Source organism: Caloenas nicobarica, chromosome 13 (genome assembly GCF_036013445.1).
Source record: "Caloenas nicobarica isolate bCalNic1 chromosome 13, bCalNic1.hap1, whole genome shotgun sequence".
In the NCBI taxonomy this organism is placed as follows: Eukaryota; Metazoa; Chordata; class Aves; order Columbiformes; family Columbidae; genus Caloenas; species Caloenas nicobarica.
In genome coordinates this window covers 11,092,639-11,117,578 of record NC_088257.1, presented here as the reverse complement: position 1 = coordinate 11,117,578, position 24,940 = coordinate 11,092,639, and the positions used below count along the sequence as shown (strand labels likewise).

The 24,940-nt window shown below is 43.6% G+C and overlaps 1 protein-coding gene across 1 annotated transcript in view; it reads right to left on the bottom strand.

Annotated features, from left to right (window-relative positions):
- The window catches only part of FSTL4 (follistatin like 4), a 220,783-nt gene that overhangs the window by 99,540 nt on the left and 96,303 nt on the right, over positions 1 to 24,940 (bottom strand). Inside the window, exon 5 of the mRNA XM_065644047.1 lies at positions 2,934 to 3,124. Within this exon, the coding sequence (XP_065500119.1) occupies positions 2,934 to 3,124 (191 nt within the window). The remainder of the gene's footprint in view (positions 1 to 2,933; positions 3,125 to 24,940) is intronic.

The window sequence follows — 24,940 nt, the reverse complement described above, 5'->3', positions numbered from 1 at the left end:
AGGATAACGAAAATGTTGGGTTCTCTGAATTTATTGTAGAATGTGATGGAGACTGCTGAAATGTTACATCTTCTGGGCAGGAAGGCTTTTTGCTGTAGCCCAGGGACTCTTTTATTTACTATTCTAGTCTTGGCCCATTATATTGAAGTAATGTAAAGTAATAATGCTAAAAAAATGACCCTTCGCCTAGCAAGTAAAAATGTTCAATAAAAGTGAGATCAACCATAACTTACAAGATCAATCTTTTAAGGACGGAAATTTCCCTTTGTCTACCTTTGTATTGAAAATTGATTAACTTTTCATAAGACTGACAAGTTTTTACTAGTCCTTTTGACTTAACATCAGGAAAAAAAAACCAACACAACAACACACAACATGAAACACTTCAGCTGCAAGAAATTCAGTAGATTTATGAATCTGACTTTAAAATACATTAAAGTTTTAAATGGAAATAACACTCCAATTACTACGCTCTCTAAAGAGAGGAGGACAGACCATCTGCTGCCACTTTTTTGCTCAAAGCAATTCTGTCATGGAGGAGAAAGAACTGAGTGAAGACCCTGACCACCCCCAGGTACTGCCCCGATGCAGGACTGTCCCCTCCAGAGGGACCCCGCTGCCATTTTTTGCTTTAGGGTGAATCCCTCTGCAATGAGCATCCTAAAGATCCCCCTTCAGATCTTAAAAATGACTTTTTTCTGCAGAAGCGCACATTACCTGCCTCGAGTTTTTCCTTGCAGACAAGGTTATAGTGCTCGAGAGACTATTTTTTCTTTTAAATAAAACAAAGAAAATGCACAGCAGCAGCTCATCCAGCAGCCAGAGAGAAGGAGATCCCACTGCACCACATTCATTTCAGCTGCGCCACATATGTTTTCACCCACAGGCAATGAAATTCCCATCTTTGGGGAAATTTGAAAGTTGCAGAGAGTTTCAAATTAAAGATCCAACACAAATCAATCACAAATTTACCTAACAGGGCAAGAAAAGTTCTGTTGAGACTGTAAGAGGGAAGATTAAAAATTGCTCATTACCTAAAAAAAAATCACTTGAAAACTGGGTGAATCAACTGGTCATGTAAGAGCACATCAAAATCATCTTGTTGTTAGAGCTGACAAGAAAAATAAAGAATTGACATGCTACATGTAAACCGTGAATCCTGCTGGCGTGAGAGCCCCAGAGCTGCCCTGCAGACACGTCCTCTTCTGGTTGGGAATCCAGCCACGGTCCCACCGAGGGCCCAAGACCAGCACCACTCACCTCAGGATTAGAAGTATTCATGGTTTATCTTTATTCTGCATTAGCTGGCATTATTTTGTCTTTTGAGAGGTGATCGCACTGTCAACTCAGCAATGCTGGTGGCAAGTCTTTGTGGAGGATGTTGGGGTGAGAGGGCTCAACTTATTCTGGTCCAGCAAATTGAAGCGGACTCCAGATATGCAAAGCAGGTTTGTTAACTTCAATAAGAGTGAGAAGAGAATAATTAAAATAATAGTAGCCAAGGTCTATGTTTGCTCTTGTGAGAGAGACCTGGGCTTCAAAGAACATCTGCAAATAAAGCCCATAGTAACTTTGTGGCAGACCTTAAAGCACTGACTCCTGCTCCTTTAAAATGCAGGTCATTGTTTCTTCCTAATGGTAATGGCTTGCAGGCTGCCAAACCTTTATTTCCACACGAGCTGAGTTTTAATATCCTAACAGAATAAGTTTCATGTAAAAAGGTGGGAAAAATGGAGAGTAGAACAGACACGAGCATGCCACTATGCAAAAGCTGGCTTTGAATTCAGATAAAAGTGTTTTCTTATACGTACCGTATCTTTACAAAAGAATCACTGCATTTAGATGAAGCATTGTATATATTCATAGCTCTGAGATCTAAGGGAATTTACGCTGACACTTTGCATTGTGCAGAAAGGACTGTGCATCATGTCAACAGCCTGAGGATTAAAATTCAGTGCGAACTGTCCTACACAGGAGCGAGCTGAGGGAGGAGCAAGCTTGTGTCTGCCCTCCTGCGCGCTCACGGCTCACATTTACACGCTGGGGCTGCGAGGGCAGATGAGATGCTCCTGCAGAGCACAGGGTGAAGTGCCAGCTCTGGAAACTGGAACAGCTCCCAGGCAGGTACTGGCTTCCAAAAGGCTTTTAAAAGGCATTTGTTTCTAATTCTTCTCCTCATGGATGACACGATTAAATGGAAAAGACAAGATCTCCCCACATCTGGCATAATGCATCTTCTTATACCTACGGGACTGTTTCCTCAGGTCTGCATGTGCAAAGAGCGAGTTCAGGACACAGAGTGACCAGGCTGAGTGCGTGGGCTGCCTGTTCGGTTCACTTTACCAATTAGATGAACTCCAACAGCACAGCACGCCCATAATTAGAAGTAACAGGATTTTTTCAAGCTCTCACCTTTTCTTTCATTATTAAGTTCTGCTAATCAACATTTCAGCATCTGCCTAGGGATTTTGGGAAAATAAACTTGTTCAAAAAGATTCCAGCTTTGCTGTCATGTTACTGCATGCTAATGCATGGTCCAGAAGGCCGGGAGGAAGAATTAAGAGATTTCTGCCTAACTTACATGCACCTAAAAAATCCAAATTAATTCTCCCCAAGCTGGCTAGCTGGAAATACTTCAGAAGATGATGGTTATAAGCGAGGATTAGTATCTATTTTCAGGAGCATGGATGGGGCTGGAAAACTGCCATGTTTTTTGTTCGTAGAGTAGCTTCAAATGTTTGAGACGTCGTTACCCCAGAGACACAGAGAGAGACTCATACACTGAAGTAGATTTTCCTCCTTTACCTGCTGCCAGCCGGACAGTTACAAACGACTCTTCTCACAAGAGCGCTGCTGCATTACATTTCATTCACTCTCTGAATGAAAAATGCAATCTGCTTCATAATTCCATCTTCATTGCACAGTAAACTCACCTGAGCCAGTTCCGAGCTGCTGAGATGCCCATCACTGTTTGTATCCAAGTGTTTAAACATATTTTCAACTAAGAAGCGCTTCTGGGAGACTCTGTCCTCGGCCAGGCTGCTCGGTGGGCTCTGCCGATGAGCCTGCAGGTCCAGGAGGATGCTTTTGAGCCGGCTGTAGTCCGCCATGGTACAGGTGTCACCTAAAAGACAAGATCGCATTACCAGACCACGTACATTCGCCTTTATCTTTTTAAAGGACGGAGCTACTAAAAGGAAAAACAAGGCACAGCAGAAGCCAGGCTGTCTGAATGTACAGCACCACTCAGCTCTGTGCTTGAGCTCCTGCAGACATTACCTTCTGTCATAGACAGCAGCTTTTCTAAATCCTGCTGTCAAGGATGCTCTCCAGCATGTCACCTTCCAGACTATAGAGCTTCAGTTGCAGACTTCCGCACTCAGCTTTCTAATCCCCATCCATATCAAACGGGCTCTACATTTTTGTAAAGATAAAATAAATCCATCTATCCTGTGATTATAAAGTGAAAAAACCCTAAACCTGGGGAAGCTGATGTTTAGAAAGTGCCACAAGCATAAATAAATGGCACCCCCTGAGCGTCACCTTGTGCCAAACATGGGGCTTAAATGCGGCCAAGGTGGCCGGCCGGTCGGAGGGAGGACAGCGAGGAGCTGCTGCAGCTGGAATGCCACCGGTGCCTGCGCACATCAGCCCCTGCAGACTGACACAAATACTTTCCTCAGCCCCTGACCAGGGAAAAAGGTTATTATCAGGGAAAAGCCCTCAAGACACTTGCTCTGAAGTGACACCAGCTCAGCCAGAGGAATCAGATAGAACCTTCCTGACTCCGAAAGCTCTTGCTACGGTCGCAGCAGCCAGCTCTTCCACAGGTCTTCTCTGGGGAACACATCTTGCTCTGATTTAAGGGCATCCTCTTAGAGAAGAAACACATCCATGTACTAAAGTCATGTAAGATGTTATGGCCCTTTTCTGCTCAACTGCTGTCTGGCAGAGCTTGGCAGAATAAAGAATGGCAACAGTCTTTTTTTTGTGTAAATCTGTTTGCTTTCGTGTAGACCGCAGTGGCTGCTGTCTTGCAGGAACCTGGCTAACTCTGCCTGGAGTGGACCCTGGAGCAGCCTCGCGTTCCAGCTCTCCCACACCGCGTGGGCATCAACCATCACAGCCAGCGGTTCCCATTAGATGCCCTTTTCGCTATAATGTATTTTCTCTATAATGTAGTTGCCCTTGCTCTCTGTAATGGTGGTTTAAAACAACTTTTGAAGCCCCACCACTGACCCTGTTGGATTAAATCCAAGGGAACCTGGTCTTGCCTCAGTTTAAGGGACAATACCCTTGTAGATCAGCTCCCGAAGGACCCCAAACATTATTCCTCTGAAAAATAACACAAGACTCGCATACTGACAACTAAGTGTTCCTGTCCTTTTCTTGCTGAGCTGCACCATTTTTGGTCCTCTGGTCCCACTCCAGCTGAAACCCAATTACGATTCCTGGTGGGAGGCATTTCTCTGATAGCAAACCCATCGACTGCCAAGATTTCTTTTTTACCCTTCGTATTTCGTGCTCGCAGCTTCAGAAGCACCACGACTTGAGAAGGTGAGTGAGGACACAGAGGCTGGACATGTGTTCACCCGTCAGGTCAGTACCTGCCTGCTGCACGCGCAATAACTGCGAGACAAGGTTTATTTTCCACCCTGAACTCAGACCCTTCTAGGTTTGAGAGTTTCTCACTGCTCAGGGATACTAAGCAGCTATAAAATTATGCCTTCTCTCTAAACAATCTCCAAAGAGCTCTTGGTCCCACTACTTTTATGGAAAAAAATGAGGCTAGTCAGCTACTATTAGTCTTATTTGTTATTTCTGTTAGTTTTTTATTGGTTTTTGTGGGGTTTTGTGTTTCACATCCCATCCGCCCCCAGAAACATGTCATATGATGCCTGTTGTGAAGTCAGTATGAAGAGATATCTTTCTTTCAATCATATGCTTATTTAAGAGAAAAATTGATTGCTGCATGCAGTGTAATAAAGTAATTTTGCAATCTTGTTGTAAATACCACTTTAGCTACTACAATGATAATTTTTTGTGAGCTGGAATTCTCCTTTCTCTTCAGTCAAATCTTAATCCCTGAGATGTATCTAAAACTAATGAAGACAGGAAAATCTCTTTGATTTGCTTTTGCTTTGTGGTTTCCATTCAGGAGCACGGTCACGGCCGCAGACAAGCCACACGGTGACCCCCAGGTGGGCTGACCCACCGACATGGTCCTCTCCACGGTGGGGACCACCCCGCAGCCACCAGATCTGCTCACCCTGACACCTACCTTCAGCCCTTCTTATTTCTCACTTCGTCCTCCTATTGACTTTCATCAGCAGCATATATCAAAGCAGCTCTTCCTTTACACCTCCCAGACCTTTTATTTTCTGCAGCTGGGTTTTTTTTTTCCAGAGACTCCCTAACTGGTGCCCGGGGCAGTGCTTTCCCAGCCCTCCTCCCTTGCTGCCCTGCTGACTCACCTCCACCTTAACCCTCTTTCTGACCACAAAAGGCAGAATTGGAAAAGGACCCAAGTGCTTCCGAATCCTCTTCATCTCTTCTAACAAGCCTTCTCACTCCATTAAGCTTATACCGACAACTTCTCTGGCTAACAGCTATTCCTGGCACCAGTCTGGTCCCGTGCACCTGCCTGGAGGATTAACTGGTGTGACGGTTCCTTGAACACTGGAGCCTCAGACAAAGCTGAGCACAACTGCACGTTTAAACAGAATTTCCAGTAGGAATCATGTGTTAGTGCAATGGCAAAATATGCGCAGTATGTGCAAGGAGCAGATGTTGGAATACAAACGTTGCATCTCTATTCCTGTGTGCGTGGGACGTGACCGGGTCACCCAGTGGTGACACAGCCAGGCTCTCCAATGAGTTGCGTGGTGTGAGCTGGGAGATGGCAATCTCCTTTCCCTGCATTATAACCCTCCCTGATTTCTCCATGCTCTGAAAACAAAGCCACCAGAAAACTGCTCTTCGTAAAAAAGCACACACTGCTCTGGGCTGCAAGACAGCCCAAGGTGGGTATGCTCAGCTGGGGACTTTCAGAGGGTCACAGCCATGCTGCAGCCTCCGGGCAAAGGTGATGGGCACAAAGAGTGAAATAAAGGAAACACAGGAGGACCGAGCTGGTGACAGCCTCTGGGAGGAATTCCCATGTCCTGCTATAAACTCTCACAATGCTTTTTCCCCCAACACACTACTGCTGTGTCCAGTGTCAGGGACCATCTACCAACAGAGCCCAATCCTGCGTGGCAGGATAATGCCATTCCACCGCGTGCACAGCAAAGAAAACCGGCAGTAAGGCAATTATGTCTCCTACTTAAAAAATAAGTTCAGTTTCACATGCTGTTAACACGTGCCACAGTCGGAAGGTCAGGAGGTGCTCTCAGCCCCTGTTAAAACTGCTCCAAAACCCCATTACCTTCACTTATCTCAGGAGAAAACTACACTCTTAGCTCTGCTGGAAGTGGATCCCTCAGCATCTCTCCACAGTGCGACTGTGACAAGACTCCACGGGTCTTGCACCTTTGAACATCTTCCCCTGATATCCGAGGGCTGCAGCGAAGAACGAGCAGTCACTTCAGAGCCCGGCGCAGCTCAGCAGTGCTCGATGTGCCAAACGATAAGTGAAAGCAATAACATCCCGGGGTTGCAAGATTAATAATTTGTGGTTTTTTGAATAAAAATATAGGAAAATGCACTAAAACTGTAATATATATATATATGCATATGAATATATATATAATTTATATATCACTGTAGTGGAAAAACGGGGAAAACCACTCCAGGTCAAAGGAGATACTCGGTTTGACCTGAAACTATGACTTTATATTAAGCCTGACCAAAGCGTTAGTTCCAAAATTATCAATGCTTGAGCTGTTTGAGCTGGTGTTTTGCTGCGTAAGCTGGACCTAATGCTATTCCAAACACAGCTTTAAAGCACTGCAGTGACCAGATGTGGATGCTGGAGGAATCCTACGAAAGACACTGCCTGCTCCCCTGCCACGGAAGGCAGGAGACATTTCGGCAACTTGAATCATTTGGCCAGCCCACGCCAAGGACAGCTAGGCTCTCCTGTAGTAAAGATTCTTCCTCTCCTTTACTAAGCATTATTCTTTCATCTTTTAACCTGCCTTCCCTCCAGAGGCTGCTAACCCTCATTTTTCAGAGCTGTTATACAGGTCTTGCAACGGACAGCTCTGTATTTTCTCTCTTTCCCACCCGCCCATCTCCTGCTGTTGATGACACCTTGTAATCTTCTTACCTTGTGCCTGGAATGCACCAGCTTTATCTACTAAAGACTGTCTCTTCAGGTTTCTGGCAGCACTGCTGCCTCTTGCATGTTTGCTGTTCTTCCAGTTATTATGCCCCTAGCTGTTAAACAGAAAGAATCACTGAAAAGCCACCTGTATGCCCTCTCACTTATCCGTATTCTTGTCCCTGCTTTGCTAAGTGCCCGCAGCGCTTTCCTTTGCACCATGAGCTCATCGTTCGCAGTTCCTCTCATCTCTCACTGCTCTCATTGGTAAGTCTCCTTAATGGATGTTTCTCAGCTTGGTTTCCTTGTTAGGGCTTCCCAGGGACGTGGGTTCTGTTGGCAATTGCCACCAGCTCAGACAAGATTTGCATTTCCAGAGGCGGCTTGTTGGGAGGTGCGTCTCTCAGCCCGCACACCGCAATGTGACCATCACTGTTAAGGGCATCCCATAGGCATCTGACATCAAAACTAAAATGCTGATCATCTAACAGAGGGTGGGGTATTTTTTTACACAAACTTCAATAACAACACATAATACCATAATCTTTGGAGTCCAGCTTCAGAATTAAAATAAAATAAATTAAAAGGCCACCTCCACCGTTCCAAAAGACTCTGTATCACTGCCACTGATGGCCACTCTACCTTTTGAACACAAACGTAATTTGACAGCAATGTTTGCACAACGAACATGAGCCTTCCCAGGAAAAGCTTCATGGTTTTTGGCCCACAATAGGATGCTCTGGGCAGAGACGCCTTTGTTCCCCTCCCCAGGTCAGCCTGCATCCCTCCTGTGAGCTCAACATCTCACTTTGTAGCCCAAAGAATAAAACACCAGTGGTTTTCAAACAAACCTTTTTTTTTTGGTAGAACCAGACCATTAAAGCCCTCCTCCAGCAGCAGCCTGCAGTGGTCTCCAGCCTCAAACCCTCCTCCTGCAGCGGTTGTGTGATGTAGGATGGAGCCGAAAGCGAGGAATGATGCTGCAACACCCCCGGCCAGGGAAGCCCACAATTCCCCCCTGAGATCTCTGAAGAAACAAGCCCTTTTTGTTCATTTACAGCACTTCCAAAACCAGTGAAGCCTGGCACTGTTTGAATTAAAAAAAAAAAAAAAGGCAAAGAAAAACAATACGATAGAAGAAAAGTAAAAGAAAACCCCAGCATATTAAGGTCTGATTGCTAAAGTCTGGCCAGTAACTGTCACATTTACATGCTCTGCTCACTCCAAGCAATGCTGTTTCTTGCTCTGTTTTGCAGCAGCTACGTAATTCATCCTGTTTAGCACATATGCATGCTTTGGCAGCTAAAATATTGATCAGCCTGCCAAGAAACACAAAGTGCCATTCTGTTTTCACGTCAAAACTCAGTAATGAACTACATTTATCAAGAGCATCCTTTCTGTGAAAGGTCAGCGGCGAATGTGGCTAAATTGTGATGACAGATCATTAATCTAGTTCCCTCAATAATTACCCTCTTTAAGGATTTTACTTCTGGTTTCTGTGAATTGTAGCAGGTTTTTACCATGGGATCCCTGAGCAATCTTCAGCCCACTTCTGAGTCAAAGCAGATAATCAAGAAGCAGCAAGTCTGGGGATTAAGTGTCCTTCAAAGGAATGCAGTTAACATAAAATAAAAAATAAAGTGAAGAAGGGCAGAGCTTGCTTTGATGGGTAAACTAATCTCCTTGTAAAATACTGTTGTCCAAGGTGCCTTGCAATGCAATGATTACTAGAAATGTCAGCACTTCTTCAAATATCAAAAATGATCTGATAACACCTATGGAGCACCAGTCTCAAAGTCCTTGGCGTTCAGCTAACCTGACACTAGGTGTGAACCTGAACACGTACGATGTCTTTAGAGGATTTGAGCCCCACTGGTGACTGAGCTATTTTGCAGCACAACTGCACGAATGGCAGATGGCACCTGCAGCTCTTCATAAAATCCGTGACAAAAGCTGTGCGGTCATTAGCATCCAGGCTGAGCACAAAAGTATGTGATTACCCGCACAAAAAGGTATATATGGAGATTTATTTTATTTGACAGTTCCTCTTAGACCGTGCTGGTTATTTTTGGCTGTTCTTATAGCAGTTTTCTAGCTCCAGGAAGAAATTCAGTGCAGGAGATGGGAGCACTAAGCTTTGTTTTCTCATCCATATCCATGGGGCAAAAAAGATGTAGTTACTGAAAATGACATTTCTAGACAAAATTAAAGGGATTCGAGAAAAGTTTTGTTTCCAAACAGCCCAGCCCAGCATATGCTTTACTCAGGCTTTACCTGGTATTGTTAGAAGTATCAGAAAAGGACTTGACTGTTACAGGATACAAATTTATTTATGAGTGTGGCTCCTTAATTCTTTTGCCATTTACAGCTAAATTGCCTATCAGCATCAGCCCATTTTCATGCATACAAAACGAAAGCATTGCCACGCCTAAACGGCAAAAACGTGGTCCCAAAACATCAGACTGCTGAATCTGAGTGAGACGATTATGTGAACTCTTTACACCAATAACCTGTGGCTTTATGGCCTGTTTGACTTGACAGAGCAGGTTTACACAGGGACAGGAAAATTAAAGATGACTTCAGTTCTTCAGAGGTCTCATTACAAATCCCCATTCCTCCATGCAAATTTTCTATCTGTCTCTTTCTATCTTCCTTTAATTGCTCTTTTTTGCACATGCATGGAGAGATTGGGTGGACTTTCCTCCTGCTCTTCCTGTGTGGTTGGAAAAAAGGGAAAAAACCTGCTTTTCTCAACAAGTTGCCTGAACGGATTCCTCTGAGCAAGCATAGCAACTTGCTGCAGTGAGAGAAGAATATTGAGAAAACCTTGTGAAATTCAGAGATTTCTTGCAATTGAGAGACATCTGTGAGTTTAACCCAAATCTTAATCTACAACGAGTCACGATATCAACCATTTGACTTTTGATTGCTCAGAGAAAGCTTCCCATAAAATACCAGGCAGCGCTTTGCAGCAATTACACGGCAGGTAACCACACCGCAATGTTTCTGTAATGTCTGATAATAACGCAAAGAATATCCTGCTGCCTCCAAAAACCACTGAAGACCAAGATCTCCACCGTCGCTGTGCACAGAGGGAGCCACGGGCCGTCGATGTGACATTTAGGCAAAGCTGGCTAATTGCGCCGTGCTCCCATCGCAGTGCTACCTGCCCGCCGACTTCACACACAGCTAAACCCCTCCAAGGCTGAGGACCTGCTTTATTCCTGATTTGCATTTAAAAGTTAAGTGAAACTCCGGTAAAGTTCCTGCTAAGAGGAGCAGATGTTTAACACCATGCAAATTCATGAACATTAGCAATCCTTCAGCTGCTACTGCTGAAAAAATTCAATTAACAATAAAAGCCCAAACTAACTTGCTTATCTTAGGGATATGTTTCAGTTAATAAGATGTACATTTATCAGATATCCATATATAATTTAGCAGCAACTGGGAGCTCACCAAATATATCACAGAAATGAAATGGAATATACACCATGAGAAGCACATACCATTAAACACTAGATATCTATAACCTGGAAGAGCTAAAACTTGCCCCAGCGTATATTTATTTCACTATTTCATTTTATTACAAGAAAAAGCACCCATCTATTACTCTCTGAGCTTTTAAAATATATTAAAAACTTACAGCATCAGAATATAAATTCCCTGTTCTATAAACAAAAACTCTATTCCTACCTCACACAACTACCTTCCGAACCGCATCAACCTAAATGACTCACATGTCTTAGCTCCAAATGCACAGGAAAAGAGACAGATGGATCTGCAGCCTTTCTCGGGAAGCCCAAGAATCACAGCTTGGTTTACCAACTCCAAAAGCAAGTTCTAGATCTGTCTCCTTCCTGGTGTAGGTAACGTGAGGAGCAGCCCCAGGGGAGGGAGGCAGGAGGAGGCCTGCAGGTGGGATAGCGCACGATAAATGCAATTTATCAAGTGCCTACCTATGCCTATGCTGTGTGCCACAGATTTATGGATTTTTATTTTTTTTTTTTTAAAGCCAGAAGGGATCATGTGCACGCTCTCACCTCTTCCATTACACAAGCACCAAATTCAACAAGACTTCCCCTGCAGCAGCTCCATGATTTGTTTGCTCTATAGCACACCTCCCAGGAAGGCTTCCAGCCCTGATTTAAGCTCATAGGAGTAATTTTTCAAATCATTACTTAGTTTCAATGGGCAAACATATTTTATTTTTAATTTGTTTAGCTTCAATTTCCATATACCAAATTTTGTTACATATTTATCTGGTACATCAAACCATAAGTCTTACGTCCCATACGTCATCTTCCCGGGTTTGCACCGATGCTGGACTCAGCTCACATCTTACCTGTCCTTTCCAATGACGGTGGCTCTCACTAAGGCAGCTCATGTTATAAACAATTGTTTTTTTCTCTTTTCTGGAAATTTTATCATCCCATGGTGGGCAACACAGCCACGTCTGCAAGAACCTTTGGCTTCTAGTGAGCAGCAGGCAGCTCTACCACAATTCGGTGTCCATCACCTCAGCTGGCTCAGACCCTTTGTGGTACCACACATTGATGCTCCACAACCCACAGAGAGCACGAGCCTGTTCCCAGGCCAGGGATTTCTAGAAGATTATGGGAGACAATTGCTTTCATCCCACCAGGACATCTCTCCCAAAGATGCACTCAGACAGCATTCCTAATCACTATTGGGCATAAAGAAGATGTAACTGACAGCAATGCCTGGGGCTGGGAAAGTTTTCTTTGAGATACCATAAGCAAACAATGGTATTCTTACTGCTGTTTTTATTATTCGCTGCCCGCTGAGTATTAGTTGTTATTTTAATGTTAGAAAACTAAACATGTTTATCAAACCACAGAGAAGTAACAATGTATGGACATCAAAGCAGATGAAGAAGGAATATGATGCAGTCAAAGCAAACAACTCATAAGTAACCCCTGCACCGCTTGTCCAAACTATTCGGTGAGCGCAAATACAGTAATAGAAATCATGAGTGAATTATGCATGATTCATAAACAGAAAACTGGCTATGTCTAATGATTAATTTATTCACAACACACCCGCTCTGCCATAAATCCATGACTCTGCACAGAGACATGATCTTACATAGGTGCACACACCCAACTCCATGCGCCTGTTGTGTACTCCCTCCAAATTGCATTTTGACTTCAGATTGTATTGTTTTTCTTTGTAAAAACTACTAAGCTAAATTAGTGATGCTACATCCTAAGTGGCAGACGGGGAGGCAGGCAACAGGAGAGGAAAATGTTCCATACACAGCTGTTTTTAACCATGACAACAAAATGAGCTTAAAGAATGTCCAATTACTTAAGATCCCAACTCAAAACAAATTCACAGTGTAATGAATTGATTCAATTATTGAAAAACACTGTATTGAAACAGCCAGTGCAGCTTTTGCAAAGGTTAAGAAAAAGAAGAAAATAAGTCGAGAGAGGGGTCTGGGCAGATGCCAGGCAGGTGCTGGGGATGCCACCCCCAGAAGGGACCTCCCCCCACAGGGACAGGGACCCTCACGCTGGGTCCAAGGGGACGGATTTGGCAGGGGATTGCATTTGGAGCAGGGAAGGCACGGGCTGGCATAGACAGGGAGCAAACCAGTCACCACGTGGGAGGATAATTAAGTGGGTATGTTGAACATGCCTTTGAAGAGCACAGATTTAGAGGATCAAATTGTGCGCGGCTGCCAGCTGCCCTGGGGAATGGGAAATGCGGAGAGGTGACAGCAGGACTCAAGTAGCAAGTTCGCTGAGATATTGAGGGCAGATCCGTCACTGGCACTTCGGAGGGAGCCCAGCAAGGTGCTGTGCTCAGTTCACGCAGGTCCAGACACAACTGGAGTCCCAAAATGCTCCTTTTCCTGCCCTCCCCCGGCTTGGTCCCCACCAACGGGCTGAAGAGCCAAGCAATGCAAAAAAAAGCAGCTTAGCAAACTTAGAATAATGGAATCATAGAATTATTTTGGTTGGAAGAGATGCCTAAGATCATCGAGTCCAACCATAACCTAACTCTGGCACTAACCCATGTCCCTAAGAGCCTCACCTACGCATTTTTTAAACCCCTCCAGGGATGGCGACTCCACCAGTGCCCTGGGCAGCCTGTTCCAGTGCTTCACAACCCTTTCCATGAAAAAATTTTTCCTAATATCCAATATGAACCTTCTCTGGTACAACTTGAGGACATTTCCTCTCATCCTATCAACTTGTTGTGGGATACTGAGGTAGCTGTTTGCTTCCGAATGCAAGTTATTTCTAAGAGAGACATTGTCACCTAGACCGTGTCCTCAGGAAAGACACCACTGCTTCTCCTCCCACGGGAGCCTGGCTTTGCTGTGCTCGGTCCGGCCCATAAGGGATATTTCATATTCTTACACTTTTCAACATGACAAACAAAGAAACAACAACAAAAAAGGTAAAAATACTATCTATGAAAAGCCATGCTCCTGGATAGAAAAGTTTGAGCAGAGCTCCTGAAAACAGGAGTGTCCTGCATAAATCCAGACTTTGATTTCTGTTTCATTATTTCAACAAACCAAAGGTAATTAAAGGCAATCCTACACAGTAGGACTGGCATCTCCATCCCTGCAACCCATGCTGTCTGGGGTCCAACTGTCCATCCCAAAGCCTTGATACTCCGGTCCTTTCCGAGCTGCACACAGCAGCGTGACGTGGCACTTCAGGAACCTCCATACTCAGTCTGAACAGAGTTGTACAACCCAGACTCCTGCTTTCAGAAAGAATTAACTAGATCACATTCATTCTACACATTTCCTCATGTTTTTGCTGTAAGGATGGCCGGGTGAGAGCGGTCTGCCTGCATGGAGTGATCCCTTCGGAGCACCAGCAATGGCAGGAAGGCTCTGATCAACGTGGTTTTGCTGTGATGGACCAAAAGGATTATTTGGGTGGGAGCTGCAGGACTGGGTGGAGCGGGGGGAAAATCCAGTGGAGTTGGGGTTCATTCTGCACTAATCTGGGCTCCTCCCTGTCCTATGTCTGTCCAGTCCATTCAGAGGCTCTGAGATGAGGCTCTTGCCATGCATTCAGAGAGCTCCTGGCACAGGGTGAGAGCCTCCGAGCGCTGCTACACAAACAATAAGAATAAATACGGCTCAACAGATCTGCTGGGACCCTTCCAAGTACAAACACAGTAGCATCAGGTGTGGCTGTCAGCAAAGGATTACAGCTTCAAGTACACAAGCAGCAAAAGCCGGAGATGGACAAGAAGTTAAGATCTATCATCCTTGGTTTGATGGTTTGGAGGTTAGAAACAAGGGAAAAACCAAACCAAACACATCAACAGGTAAACAAGAGAAAGACTTGTTTTAAAGCAAATAATATCTTTTGCAATGCATCTGCTATAAACACCAGTTTACACCCGGTGCTGCCCTGTAGTTTTATTTTTTGCACCTGAGATTGCTGGTTTTAAATGAAGCGAATAGGTCTGGCAGACTGTTAATACTTGGGGAGTGCTGCTTTATTAATGTTGAAGCCAATCTTCATGAGCAATCTCTGGGACAAAATAATAATAATAATAATCATCGTCATCCTCCTCCTCCTCCTCCTCATCTTTCTGGCCATTTGAAGCACCTGAAAACATCTATGACACATCCACTTGCCATCATGAACTGGAAGAGTTAATTTTCACACATCAGTGATTAGCTCAGCTCACTTCAAAAGCTACATTGAGGGAGAGTCTTGGTCCATCTGTCTGAGTGACCAGAAAGCCTTGGCAACCTCTGCACTGTAGCAAACTCACAGTCCTCATTTCTACATGGAAAATTTCATCACGACTTTAACCCAGACATCCTGCAATTTAAATTAACCAAACCAAACGGGCTTTTTTAAAGATAAATGGTATGTCTGCTCCTTATGCCTACTTCAGTTGATGATGCTATGCAATCTGTTGCTTGACATTTTACAATCCTCCATCTTATTCCTATTAGAGAAAGCAAAATTGTCTGGATTCCTCTGGGAAGTAACCAATGTTCACTTTTTTATGGCTGACTGGCACATCTATCAAATACTTCTAGATAGCAAATGTATTATTTGGAAGCTTTAATAAACGTTAAAGCCCTCTGGCATTAATGTAAATTTTACTGATCCTGTTGTACTCTGAAACATTTACCTTTCCAAACAATTCACTGGCTTCTACTGTCAGAAGGAGCACTTCAACACCACGCTCTGTGAGGGATCCCATGAATCCAACTCTCTTGCATTAATAAATGTACTTTGCTTCTTACTGTCTGGTTTCTTATTCGTACCTTGAGGTACGCATGGGAAAAGCGGCCGGCAATGTGAGCGATAAAGGCTACTGCATGCCATCCTTGCTGATGGATGGAGGCAAGAACATTAAATTTTTTTCTTGGGTGTTTGTATAAACAGGTTTTCCCTGCTGCCTTCCTGGAGATACTCTTACTTCTATACCGCGACACCGCAGGATCTGTCCTTGGATGGCTTCATCCTCTATCACAGTAATTTTTAAGCATTTCTGAGCCAGCCATTGCCTACAGTTACCCTGTTTCTCTCAGTAATATCCCCACTCAGAAGGTGGGTGATGTTTACGGCTGCCCCTGCAGACACGGAGTGCAGAGGGTGCACACATGTGCTGGCAACTAGTTCTCATGACATTCAACCCAACTGCAATAAGAAAACACCACAATTCTCCCCAGATTGTGTGTCCTTCCACATCCTCGGAGAAACCCACTGCAAAACAACAGCTGATTTTAGGCACTTCCCCACCTTGCACTTGAACTGGGAAGTCTCTGAGATCCTCTTGCTAAGCACTAAAGGACAATACGATTACAGTAAGCTGGAGTATTTTTTATTCTTAAGTATGGGTGTAATGGTCTAATAACAATGTGCTGTGACTGTTGTTCAGATGTCATTAGGAGACCTCTCAGGCATCTCATTAGTCAATTGTAATGTACACCCTAAAGGGCATTACTGTAATTATAAAACGTTAACTTCTAAAGAGGAAAACATGCACAATGAGGGAGAAAGCACCTCTAATGTAAAAATAAATAATTAAAAAGGAGTAAGAGTTTCACACAGAAAACTCTTAAATTGGTCCAATGACAACAGATTTAAAGGGAAGCATTTACAATACACATATGTATGTGCAAGAGCCCACTTCTCCAAAATTCGATGAGGTCAAAACTAATCCACTTGTAGTAGTTTTAACACCAACGCTTCAGTTGGATTTTTGTTATTATAATCATCCTGCACAATATATGCCACCCCAGAAATCAATAGAGCCTCCCATGACAGACAATCAAAATTTGCCACTTAAGGACAGAATGTCCTGACTCCAAAAAGTATTAAACCAGATCCTTTCTGCATGACAAACAGTGCAAACGAGGACTCTTGATTCCCATCACACCAACTCGGCCAATTAACCACAAAATTCAACCCAGCTACACCTCCAAGTACACCTTCACCTGCCTGTAGCCAGGCACCCACAGCATTACAGCTCTCAGGGCACAACACACAGAGAAAATATAAATAGATCTACTCCATCTGCTCATTTATAATACAAATTCATGCAGTTCCTCCTGCCCTCTCCCATCAGAGCCCAGAGACGATCATATTTGTATTTCTACTTTAAACCCACATATGAGGAGCAAACGCAGCTGATCAAGAAACAGAATGAATAAATAAAAGCTCACCAATGCAAGAGGCTGAATTTTGGGGATTAATTCCTCTCCTGTTCCTTCACGGGATTTTTTTTTCTGTTCTCTTAAGCACTATAATGATAGATGATGAATGGGATAGTCATCTAAGCACTGGAAGTGCTTTGCCGCTGACAACGCAAATAACCTTTCTGTGGTTCAAGGTACCAATTCCGGAGTAGATCTGCTGGAGGCCTGTCAGGATAACAATATCCCCACTCTGAACCATCGGCAGTGGGATTTTTCATTATATTTGTCACCAAAGTACGGAGGGAAGCTTCTTACTGCAGAAATAAGGGGATGAAAACATGTTTTTCCTGAAGATTTTCAGCACTGAGAGGGACACATACTCCAGGGTAAAGCACAAATGACAAATCACTATGTTTTGATCGCAAGAGCCCTACACTGAGCCTCCGTCGAGAGGGAATTAGCCCAATTTGAAGGCAGGGACGCAGGGAGCGATGGCCCCTTGGGCCCTGCTCGCCCAGGCTCAGCACGGTTGGCGCCAGCTCTTCCGTCCCCACCCTGCAAAGCCTCTGCTTGTGCTCCCTGTAGACCCCCCCACAAAGAAAGGTGCTCCTCAAATTTCCACCTCTCATTTGGACGAGGATTGCCTCTCCCATGGAAAACCCACACACAGCCTGTTTCTGCCTCGGCCGCAGCCAAAACCCCCAAATTGTGGCCATTCTGAAGAGGATGGAGGCAGCGCCGGGCATTGCCCTGGGTGCCCGGCTGCCTCGTGACAGCCCCCCCAGCATCGGAAAGTGTTTTGGGTTTAGAAGGGAAAGAGGGAAGAAAGGAAAACACATGACTAGACTCTTCCCAAAGAAAGCGTTTAAGCCATTTACAGGATAGCCTTCAAAACAGTTACCATCTTAATACCTTCCTGCCCGAATGGCACTATGGAGACCCTCAACTACAGTGGTGAATTTGTTTCATATACCAGGAAATCTTTTCATTTCATTCTCTGCTCCATTATTCATAACACACAATATTTATTTCAAGTGCATTAAGTACAGTACAAGAGACAGATACGAGTGATGTATCCCTTGGTTCCCAGGGCTCTGCCAAGTGATGAACTGGCATGACTACATGCCCTTATGCTCACAGTAACCTTAAAGTGTCACAAGAGCTGGGGTTTATTCACAATTTACAGCCAGCCTTCGTTCCCACTGAGAACATCGAAATCCCACTTGTCTCCAAACAGCACAGGACACAAATGAAACTCAAACCACTGAAGAGGATAAAATTCTGAGGTTTATTACAGCTGGGAGATTAAAATTCAATATTGCAGTAGAGAAGGATGTTAAAATGCTGCACAGATTTAGCTCCTCTTTGCTCGGAGAAGCGGTTTGATAATGGTAAGTCTGGTTTAACACAGTTTTATTGACATAAATTCTATCTGTTGAGGGCTCTGAAGAAGTGATGCTCTCGCTTCATACTCCCAGCTACCGGGAAAATCACCCAAAGTGATTTTCTTTCTTTGCCAGAAAACGGGTGCAGCTCAACCTGCAGCACAAGGCCCACGCTGGGCGGCGCAGAGCTGTTGTGCTGGCATTACAGTTAAGAGCAAAAGTCTGGATACTGAGTGCTCTGAAGGAGTGATGTAATTAAGTTTTATGTAAGGAAGTCCTTCTGACACGGCAGGTTCTGTAAGACAGTAAAACTTGCTGATAATGTGCCTGTTTCTCCAGTGAAAACCTGTTCTCATCACCTCAGTATCTTGCTAAAGCCCCTTGCAAGTATACAAAGACTTTACATTGATGAAAGAGTCAAATCAGTTTATACATGGTCTGGCGTAAATGCTTTTCTCCTTGTCTTTAGCACTACATAAAACACAGGAGCTATAGAAAACAAGTGAAAGCTCCTGCTCTGGAAGGTAAACCAAGGAATTTGATGCCGTTTATTACAAACAGGGTCAGGCCCTCAGTCACGTCAGGTCCTTCTCATACACTGTGTGGTTTTGTGACGCACAAGCTATGATACATCACTACAAGTTTCTGTTAAACCATGTGAAATGTGACAAAACGTTAAAAGGGGATTCAATGCTCAAGCTTTAAATAAAAATTTAGCCAAATCACGTGGCAGGCAATGACAATGACTTGCACACTACAGCCCCCCGTCATCCTCCCCTCACCTGCCTTCCAAACATCTCAAAACCACAGCCAGGCAAATTACAACAGCACCAAAATTTGTAGTCTGCCGTGTCTTTACCACTTTGCTTTTAAAGCAAATTAAAAGTAACATATTAATGCTGCAGTTACAGGGCGATTGCATTCTTCTCCCATGGACGACCATTTTGGAGAGGATTGCTCCCACTCTGCTCGCCCCACTTTTAGGATGGTGGAGTATCAGTGAGTTTGCAGGATTCAGCCTTCATTTGCAGCACAGAAAAGATGACTCACATCGAGATCTGTGCTTATTTATTTCAATACCTTTTCCCTGGTAAAGTAACCTCTTGAGTTTTGCCTTTTTTTTTTTTTTTTTTTAAATATAACAGCAGCCAAACATCTAAAAACTTTTAAAACTAATATTCTGAAATTCTATGCTTCACATGCTAGGATTTGTAATAACACAAAATGTTTTGAGTTGCAGTCAACCAAGCAGAAAATATATCTATGGCTGTCAGATAAATTTATTTTGAGCTGTGAAAAAATTATCTTCCTATCTAATGTAAGGTAGCATCCTGCCATCCCAAAGATACCAGCCAACAGCCTGTTGGCCTAATTCATATTTCAGAGATGTTGCAAGTGACCCACGTACAAAATGTGATGGTGGTATTCATGCGTAGAGTTGTTACAACAATGGAACCCTGTCGCACTCTTAAAAACCAGAAATCTAGGAAGATTGCACATCTGCATCTCTGTTAGGGGGTGCAGAAGGTCAGTAGCAACTCAGCCTGCGCAGGCTGAGATGTCTCTATTGCACAGACATATAGAGAAACTATAGAAATGCATTTCCACGCAGTTGTTTCTTTACAAATCATTGTGCCCACCATTTCTTACCTCCTGTATCTGCATGGAAAACACAACATATGCCAAAGCCCTGAGCAAACCAGCAAATGACAGCGGAGCAACATTTTTTTATGATGCTCATTAAATTTTGATCATCCTCTCCTACAACACACGAAGAACCAAGATCGCTCTCTGGCCGTGCCCCTCCCTAGGTCACCTTTTTTCCATGGTTTTTAAAATGTGTTATTTAGTGCCTTTAGCTTCCAGTTGATTAATTTCCCTCTAACAGACCCCTTTGCTGTTCCCTGTGTATATTCAGGCTGGAGAAAGTCATTACAGGAAACCTCGAGCATTTGAATTTCCCTGGGAAGCCAAGCCCAAGGGTTTACAAACCACACACTCCCCCAGGAAAGCTACAGACAGTCTCATCCTGCTAATGGGCGGCCTTTCGCCCCAACACTTTATCGGGATCTTTTGTCTTTGTGGTGTACTATAGCAGAACTGCTTTCTTAGAGATATGCCAATGTCAAAACAGTTTATTTGCTTCTATTCATTAAGTCTTATTAAAAAAAAAATTCAAATTTGCATGTCAGGTAGAAGATCTCCACAGTCTTTCATGTTATTTTAAAAAGCTAAGTCTGAACTTTTTTTAAAAAAATATATATTAGAAGCCAGAGAGACCCTGAAATCAATTTATTTTCCCAGTTTTAATTTATTAACTCCTCAAAGAACATTTAGAAAAGCCTTATCTGAGAAAGGGCTATGCTCCAAGAGCATGCTTTTTCCATGGGTATGTATTTATGAAGTGAGGCAGGTGAAAAAAGAGAAAGGTTAACATGCATTTGGCTAATACCATATTGCCTGGTACCTCCCTTCCCACATGCTCACTTAGCTGTTACCTGTAGCTGGGACGCAATGAGACCAGAGAAGAGCCTGAGATAAAATATGAATAGTGCAGTTCAAGAGGGTGACAACAGCACATTTAAACCAACACCTGGCAGAAGTATCTGCAGATGGGACTCCTCCAAGTCATAAAAGGACAGACTGCAGCCGTGGTATTTCCTTTGAGGAGTGAAATGCTGAAAAACTACAATTGCAGAAGCCTTGGAGATGTGAAGATTAAAAGATTATGACCATTTCTAAGGAAGGATGCCACCAGCGACATCCTCCATTGTTCCTCCACGATGGCACTGCTCTAAGACAGCGTCAAACCTTGGAGAGATTGCAGTAGTCAATAAAAAACGGGAGCAGTCCACAACATCAAGGCACACTTCCTAACGTTACTGTCCTTTTCATGTTTTTGCTAACAATATCAGGAGCTGTTATTAATCTCTCGGCTTCAAAGTCAACAGCTATTGCTTATCTGCACCTCTGCTTTTCTAATACACTATCTAGGAGACTGAAAATATCCCAAACACATATCAAGGGCTCTTGGGAGGGGAGGAGGGGCGGAGGAGTTCAGGCCACCTTTAATAGCACTTTTCACAAGCTGCTGCTAAAAACGCTTCCTCGTGTCCCAGCCCCAGCCATGAATATCGCTGCTCAGAAAGCCCCACTGCCTGCGGCTGCGGGGACGGGGAGCAGACACCATCAGCACACGAAATCCTCCCAACTCGCCTCGAATCACGTGGATCGGGAAACCCCGTGAGAAGTGCCTTTATGAGACTGCAGCTGAAGGTTTTGATGACTACTAAAATTAGGAAAATGAAATTATCAGCTGCATCTGTCGTGAACCTGAAAATTACACTGATCTGTATAGGTAGGATTATTTTTACTGCTCACGAGTTTAAACACAGAACTCAGCTAAAAGGCACTCAAAGGCATATTGTGATTCAGGCTATGAAGACATTAAATGACATAATTCCTCTGGTCCATTAAGGCCAAATATGGGTTTGGGGAGAATCAAAACCTACAAACTCAGGAATTCCTTAATCTAAACTCTCCTGAACTTGGTGGCAGCGTGCTGCCCAAAATTCAGCCAGCTCAGCAGGGCATGCATATCATATTAATACCTTTATATACATTTACACATGTGATTGCACACACAAAGATACGGTGCAGCAATAGTATGGGCCAGACTCTCCGTGGGTCAGAGATAGGAGGACGCAGAGCAGCTGCTTGCTAGATAATTCAGTACTGGCATCCTTATCACCATAAATCATGCTCTAAATTGTATTAGCTGGCTGCTGCATCCCTAATAGGTGTGAGGCTTCAGACATACACCTGCTTTTCCAGCAAACATCCCCTGCATGTGAAAGTTTAAGCTCTCAGAAAAACACATTCCAAATTTAAAAAATAAAAATCCTAAGAATGGAAATGTATGTTTATTGATTTCTCCTCCCTTAATACTGAGGGAAAAAATAATATTTTCTAGAGCAAAAAAGGCATCTAAGGAGTGAAAGCCAACAGCTTTTAAAACATCCCCTGCACCTGTTTTGGACTTGCTTAACTATTTTCTTTTCCTTTGCAATCTCCATACGGTGTTCTTCAGCAGGGATCCATCTCTCTCCAGCTCATCCAAGCGTGTGGCTGTATTCACGCTGGTCACATCATCACCTTTCCAGCCTTGAAGGCCACCACAACCTGAGCGCCTGGAATACCTGGCAATGGATGTGCCTTGGCAGAAGAACTGTTGATGTTTGACACTCATCATATTAATGCAGAGCCGAAAGAAATGTCCTTTCAATATATAATTAGGTGTTCTTTCTAAACATTGGAAAAAAAAATCCTACCTTGTTTTAGATGAAGAGTTTTTGCTTTTTTGACTTGAATTAAAATGCGCCCCTCTTGGCAACCTCCCACCACACTCACACATCAGCTGTTTAAAACATCTTGAAAGGCACAAAATTAAATGAATCACATCTGTAGCCAATTTGGACAGGTATTTGTTTTCTAAACAGTATTGAATTCAAATCAGTATCTTGAAATGATAATACGAGCACATTAAATTGGATAGAAATAATAAGAAATGGCCTTATTCATACCATGCTTAATGTCTATATATTAACAAATTCATAACTCCTAAATAACTTCATGGAGCTAACAGATCACAAAATCAGACCTGAATTAAAACTAAATATACAGGCAAGTACTTCAGTGCCAAGCTACCCAGCCTGCCAGACAGCAATGCCCATGAGTGCTACAACACTGGAACGCCCACACATGTCGCAGCTATTTGGACCAGACAGGAAACATACTGTATTTCTATAAAATCTATAGGTCACTGACTCCACTTTAGTGCGATTATTCAGACATAGCAAACATGTTAGCCTGCAAAATCTTACCCAGCACATGCCGTTTATAGAGCTGTGTTTGCTATGGCAAGCTATGCTCTATTTGCACAGTCCTCAAGCTTCACACATAAAATAGTCGTTTATTTGATACCGAGGGCAGCACAAAGGCAATGGCTCAGCGAGCGATGCGGGTCGTCATCACTCTTCCAGTCTCTGAGGCAAAAACAAGCAGGAACTGACACTGCTCAGTAACAACTCTCTCCAACACCCTCCTCGACAACACAACTCGTGCTGAAGAGGAGGATGCGATCGGTGCCGTGACACGGCACTGGGACCCAGCGCCCTGTTCGTGCTTGTGAACACAGCCACTGCTTCCCCCAGCTTCAGCCCTGGGTACCTCCGAACTACCAAGATTTTTCTCAGAGAGCTGCCTTTGGGTTAAGGGGATCTAGACGTGATTTTTCGGGGAGCCGAAATTTTTTTTTTTTCTATTTCCATTTTCTAAACAAATAACTAAAATGTGATGAAAGGAATGTTTCTGCGGGGCTCACACTTTTCAAACACAAATCAAGCAGCAGATATCTCCCTTACGGGCAGTGATCTCCTCATCAAAAAATCCAAAGATCTTATCTTCATCTTCAGAGGAAACAGAGCAACACCCTCAATGTCATGAAGCAGTAGGAATTAAAACTGGGCTGAAGGGAAGGAAATACATGCTATTTCTAATTCCATAGAATAACTTAAAAAAAAAACCAAAATGGCTTATATCTCTCTCCCCCTCCACATTTTGGGAGCAGCCTCTTCATGCCCTGGTTCTTGTTCCTCTTCTGTTCTCCCATGATCTAGAGGGTGTTGGTAGCATCAGAAATACCACAAAGGCAATGTTTTCAAATCCAGCCTGGCTGCTGGGGAGTGTTGCAGAAATGTGCCCGGGTTCTCTGGCCCTGCAGAAATAACCGGGGCACCTATAGCTCCGGGACTCGGAGCAGGTCTTTGCTGTCAGTGCTTGCTGTGATAGGTAATAAATGCTGATAAATATGATCCACTAAAAAACAAGAAAACAACTAAATGACAAGGGAAATTGCACAGCTAGAAGAGAGACTATATGCAATTACCCACATTAATAACTACTGACAATCTTGCCCAGGGCATTTTAACTGTGAAACTAAGTTTTCCATGCTTCAGAAACAGTCACAAACTCTTCTTTTGGCAATATAATTTATTAGAGAATGAATAATACTATCAAATAGTAAAACCATGGGTCTACCTTCTCATTTGAAAATGATGCCTTGGCTCAAGCATCACGAAACGTGTTCCTGGGGTGGCGGGAGCGGAAGGAGGCATCAAGTCAGCGTTACACGGCCAGGCAGCCCTCTTGCTACCTACAGGAAGTTTTATATGTACAAATGTGGAAGCATATTCAACGTATAGTCAGATAACACAGTGGAGGAAAAGAGACATGTATAAAGTGAGGTCAAACACCACTTTCCATTCGACTTTAGACTGCAAGAATGTCATAGGACTTCCACAGCCTCTCCTGAATGTCCATCATTGCTCCAAGGTCCCACCTGGACCAAGAGATTCACCTTCGCAGAGCTCAGAGATGTGCAAAAAAATTACAAGGCAGCTGGACAAAAAACCATGCTAAAGCAAGCAATGAAATGCCAAAGGCAAAGCTGAAAGACATTCTCTAAAATCTTAATTAATAGGAAAAGCTTAAGGATGGAGAGACATCATAAATCCAAGCAGTAGAGATCTCTGATTAAGGTTTGCCACATCGTATCCTGCAGAAGAATGG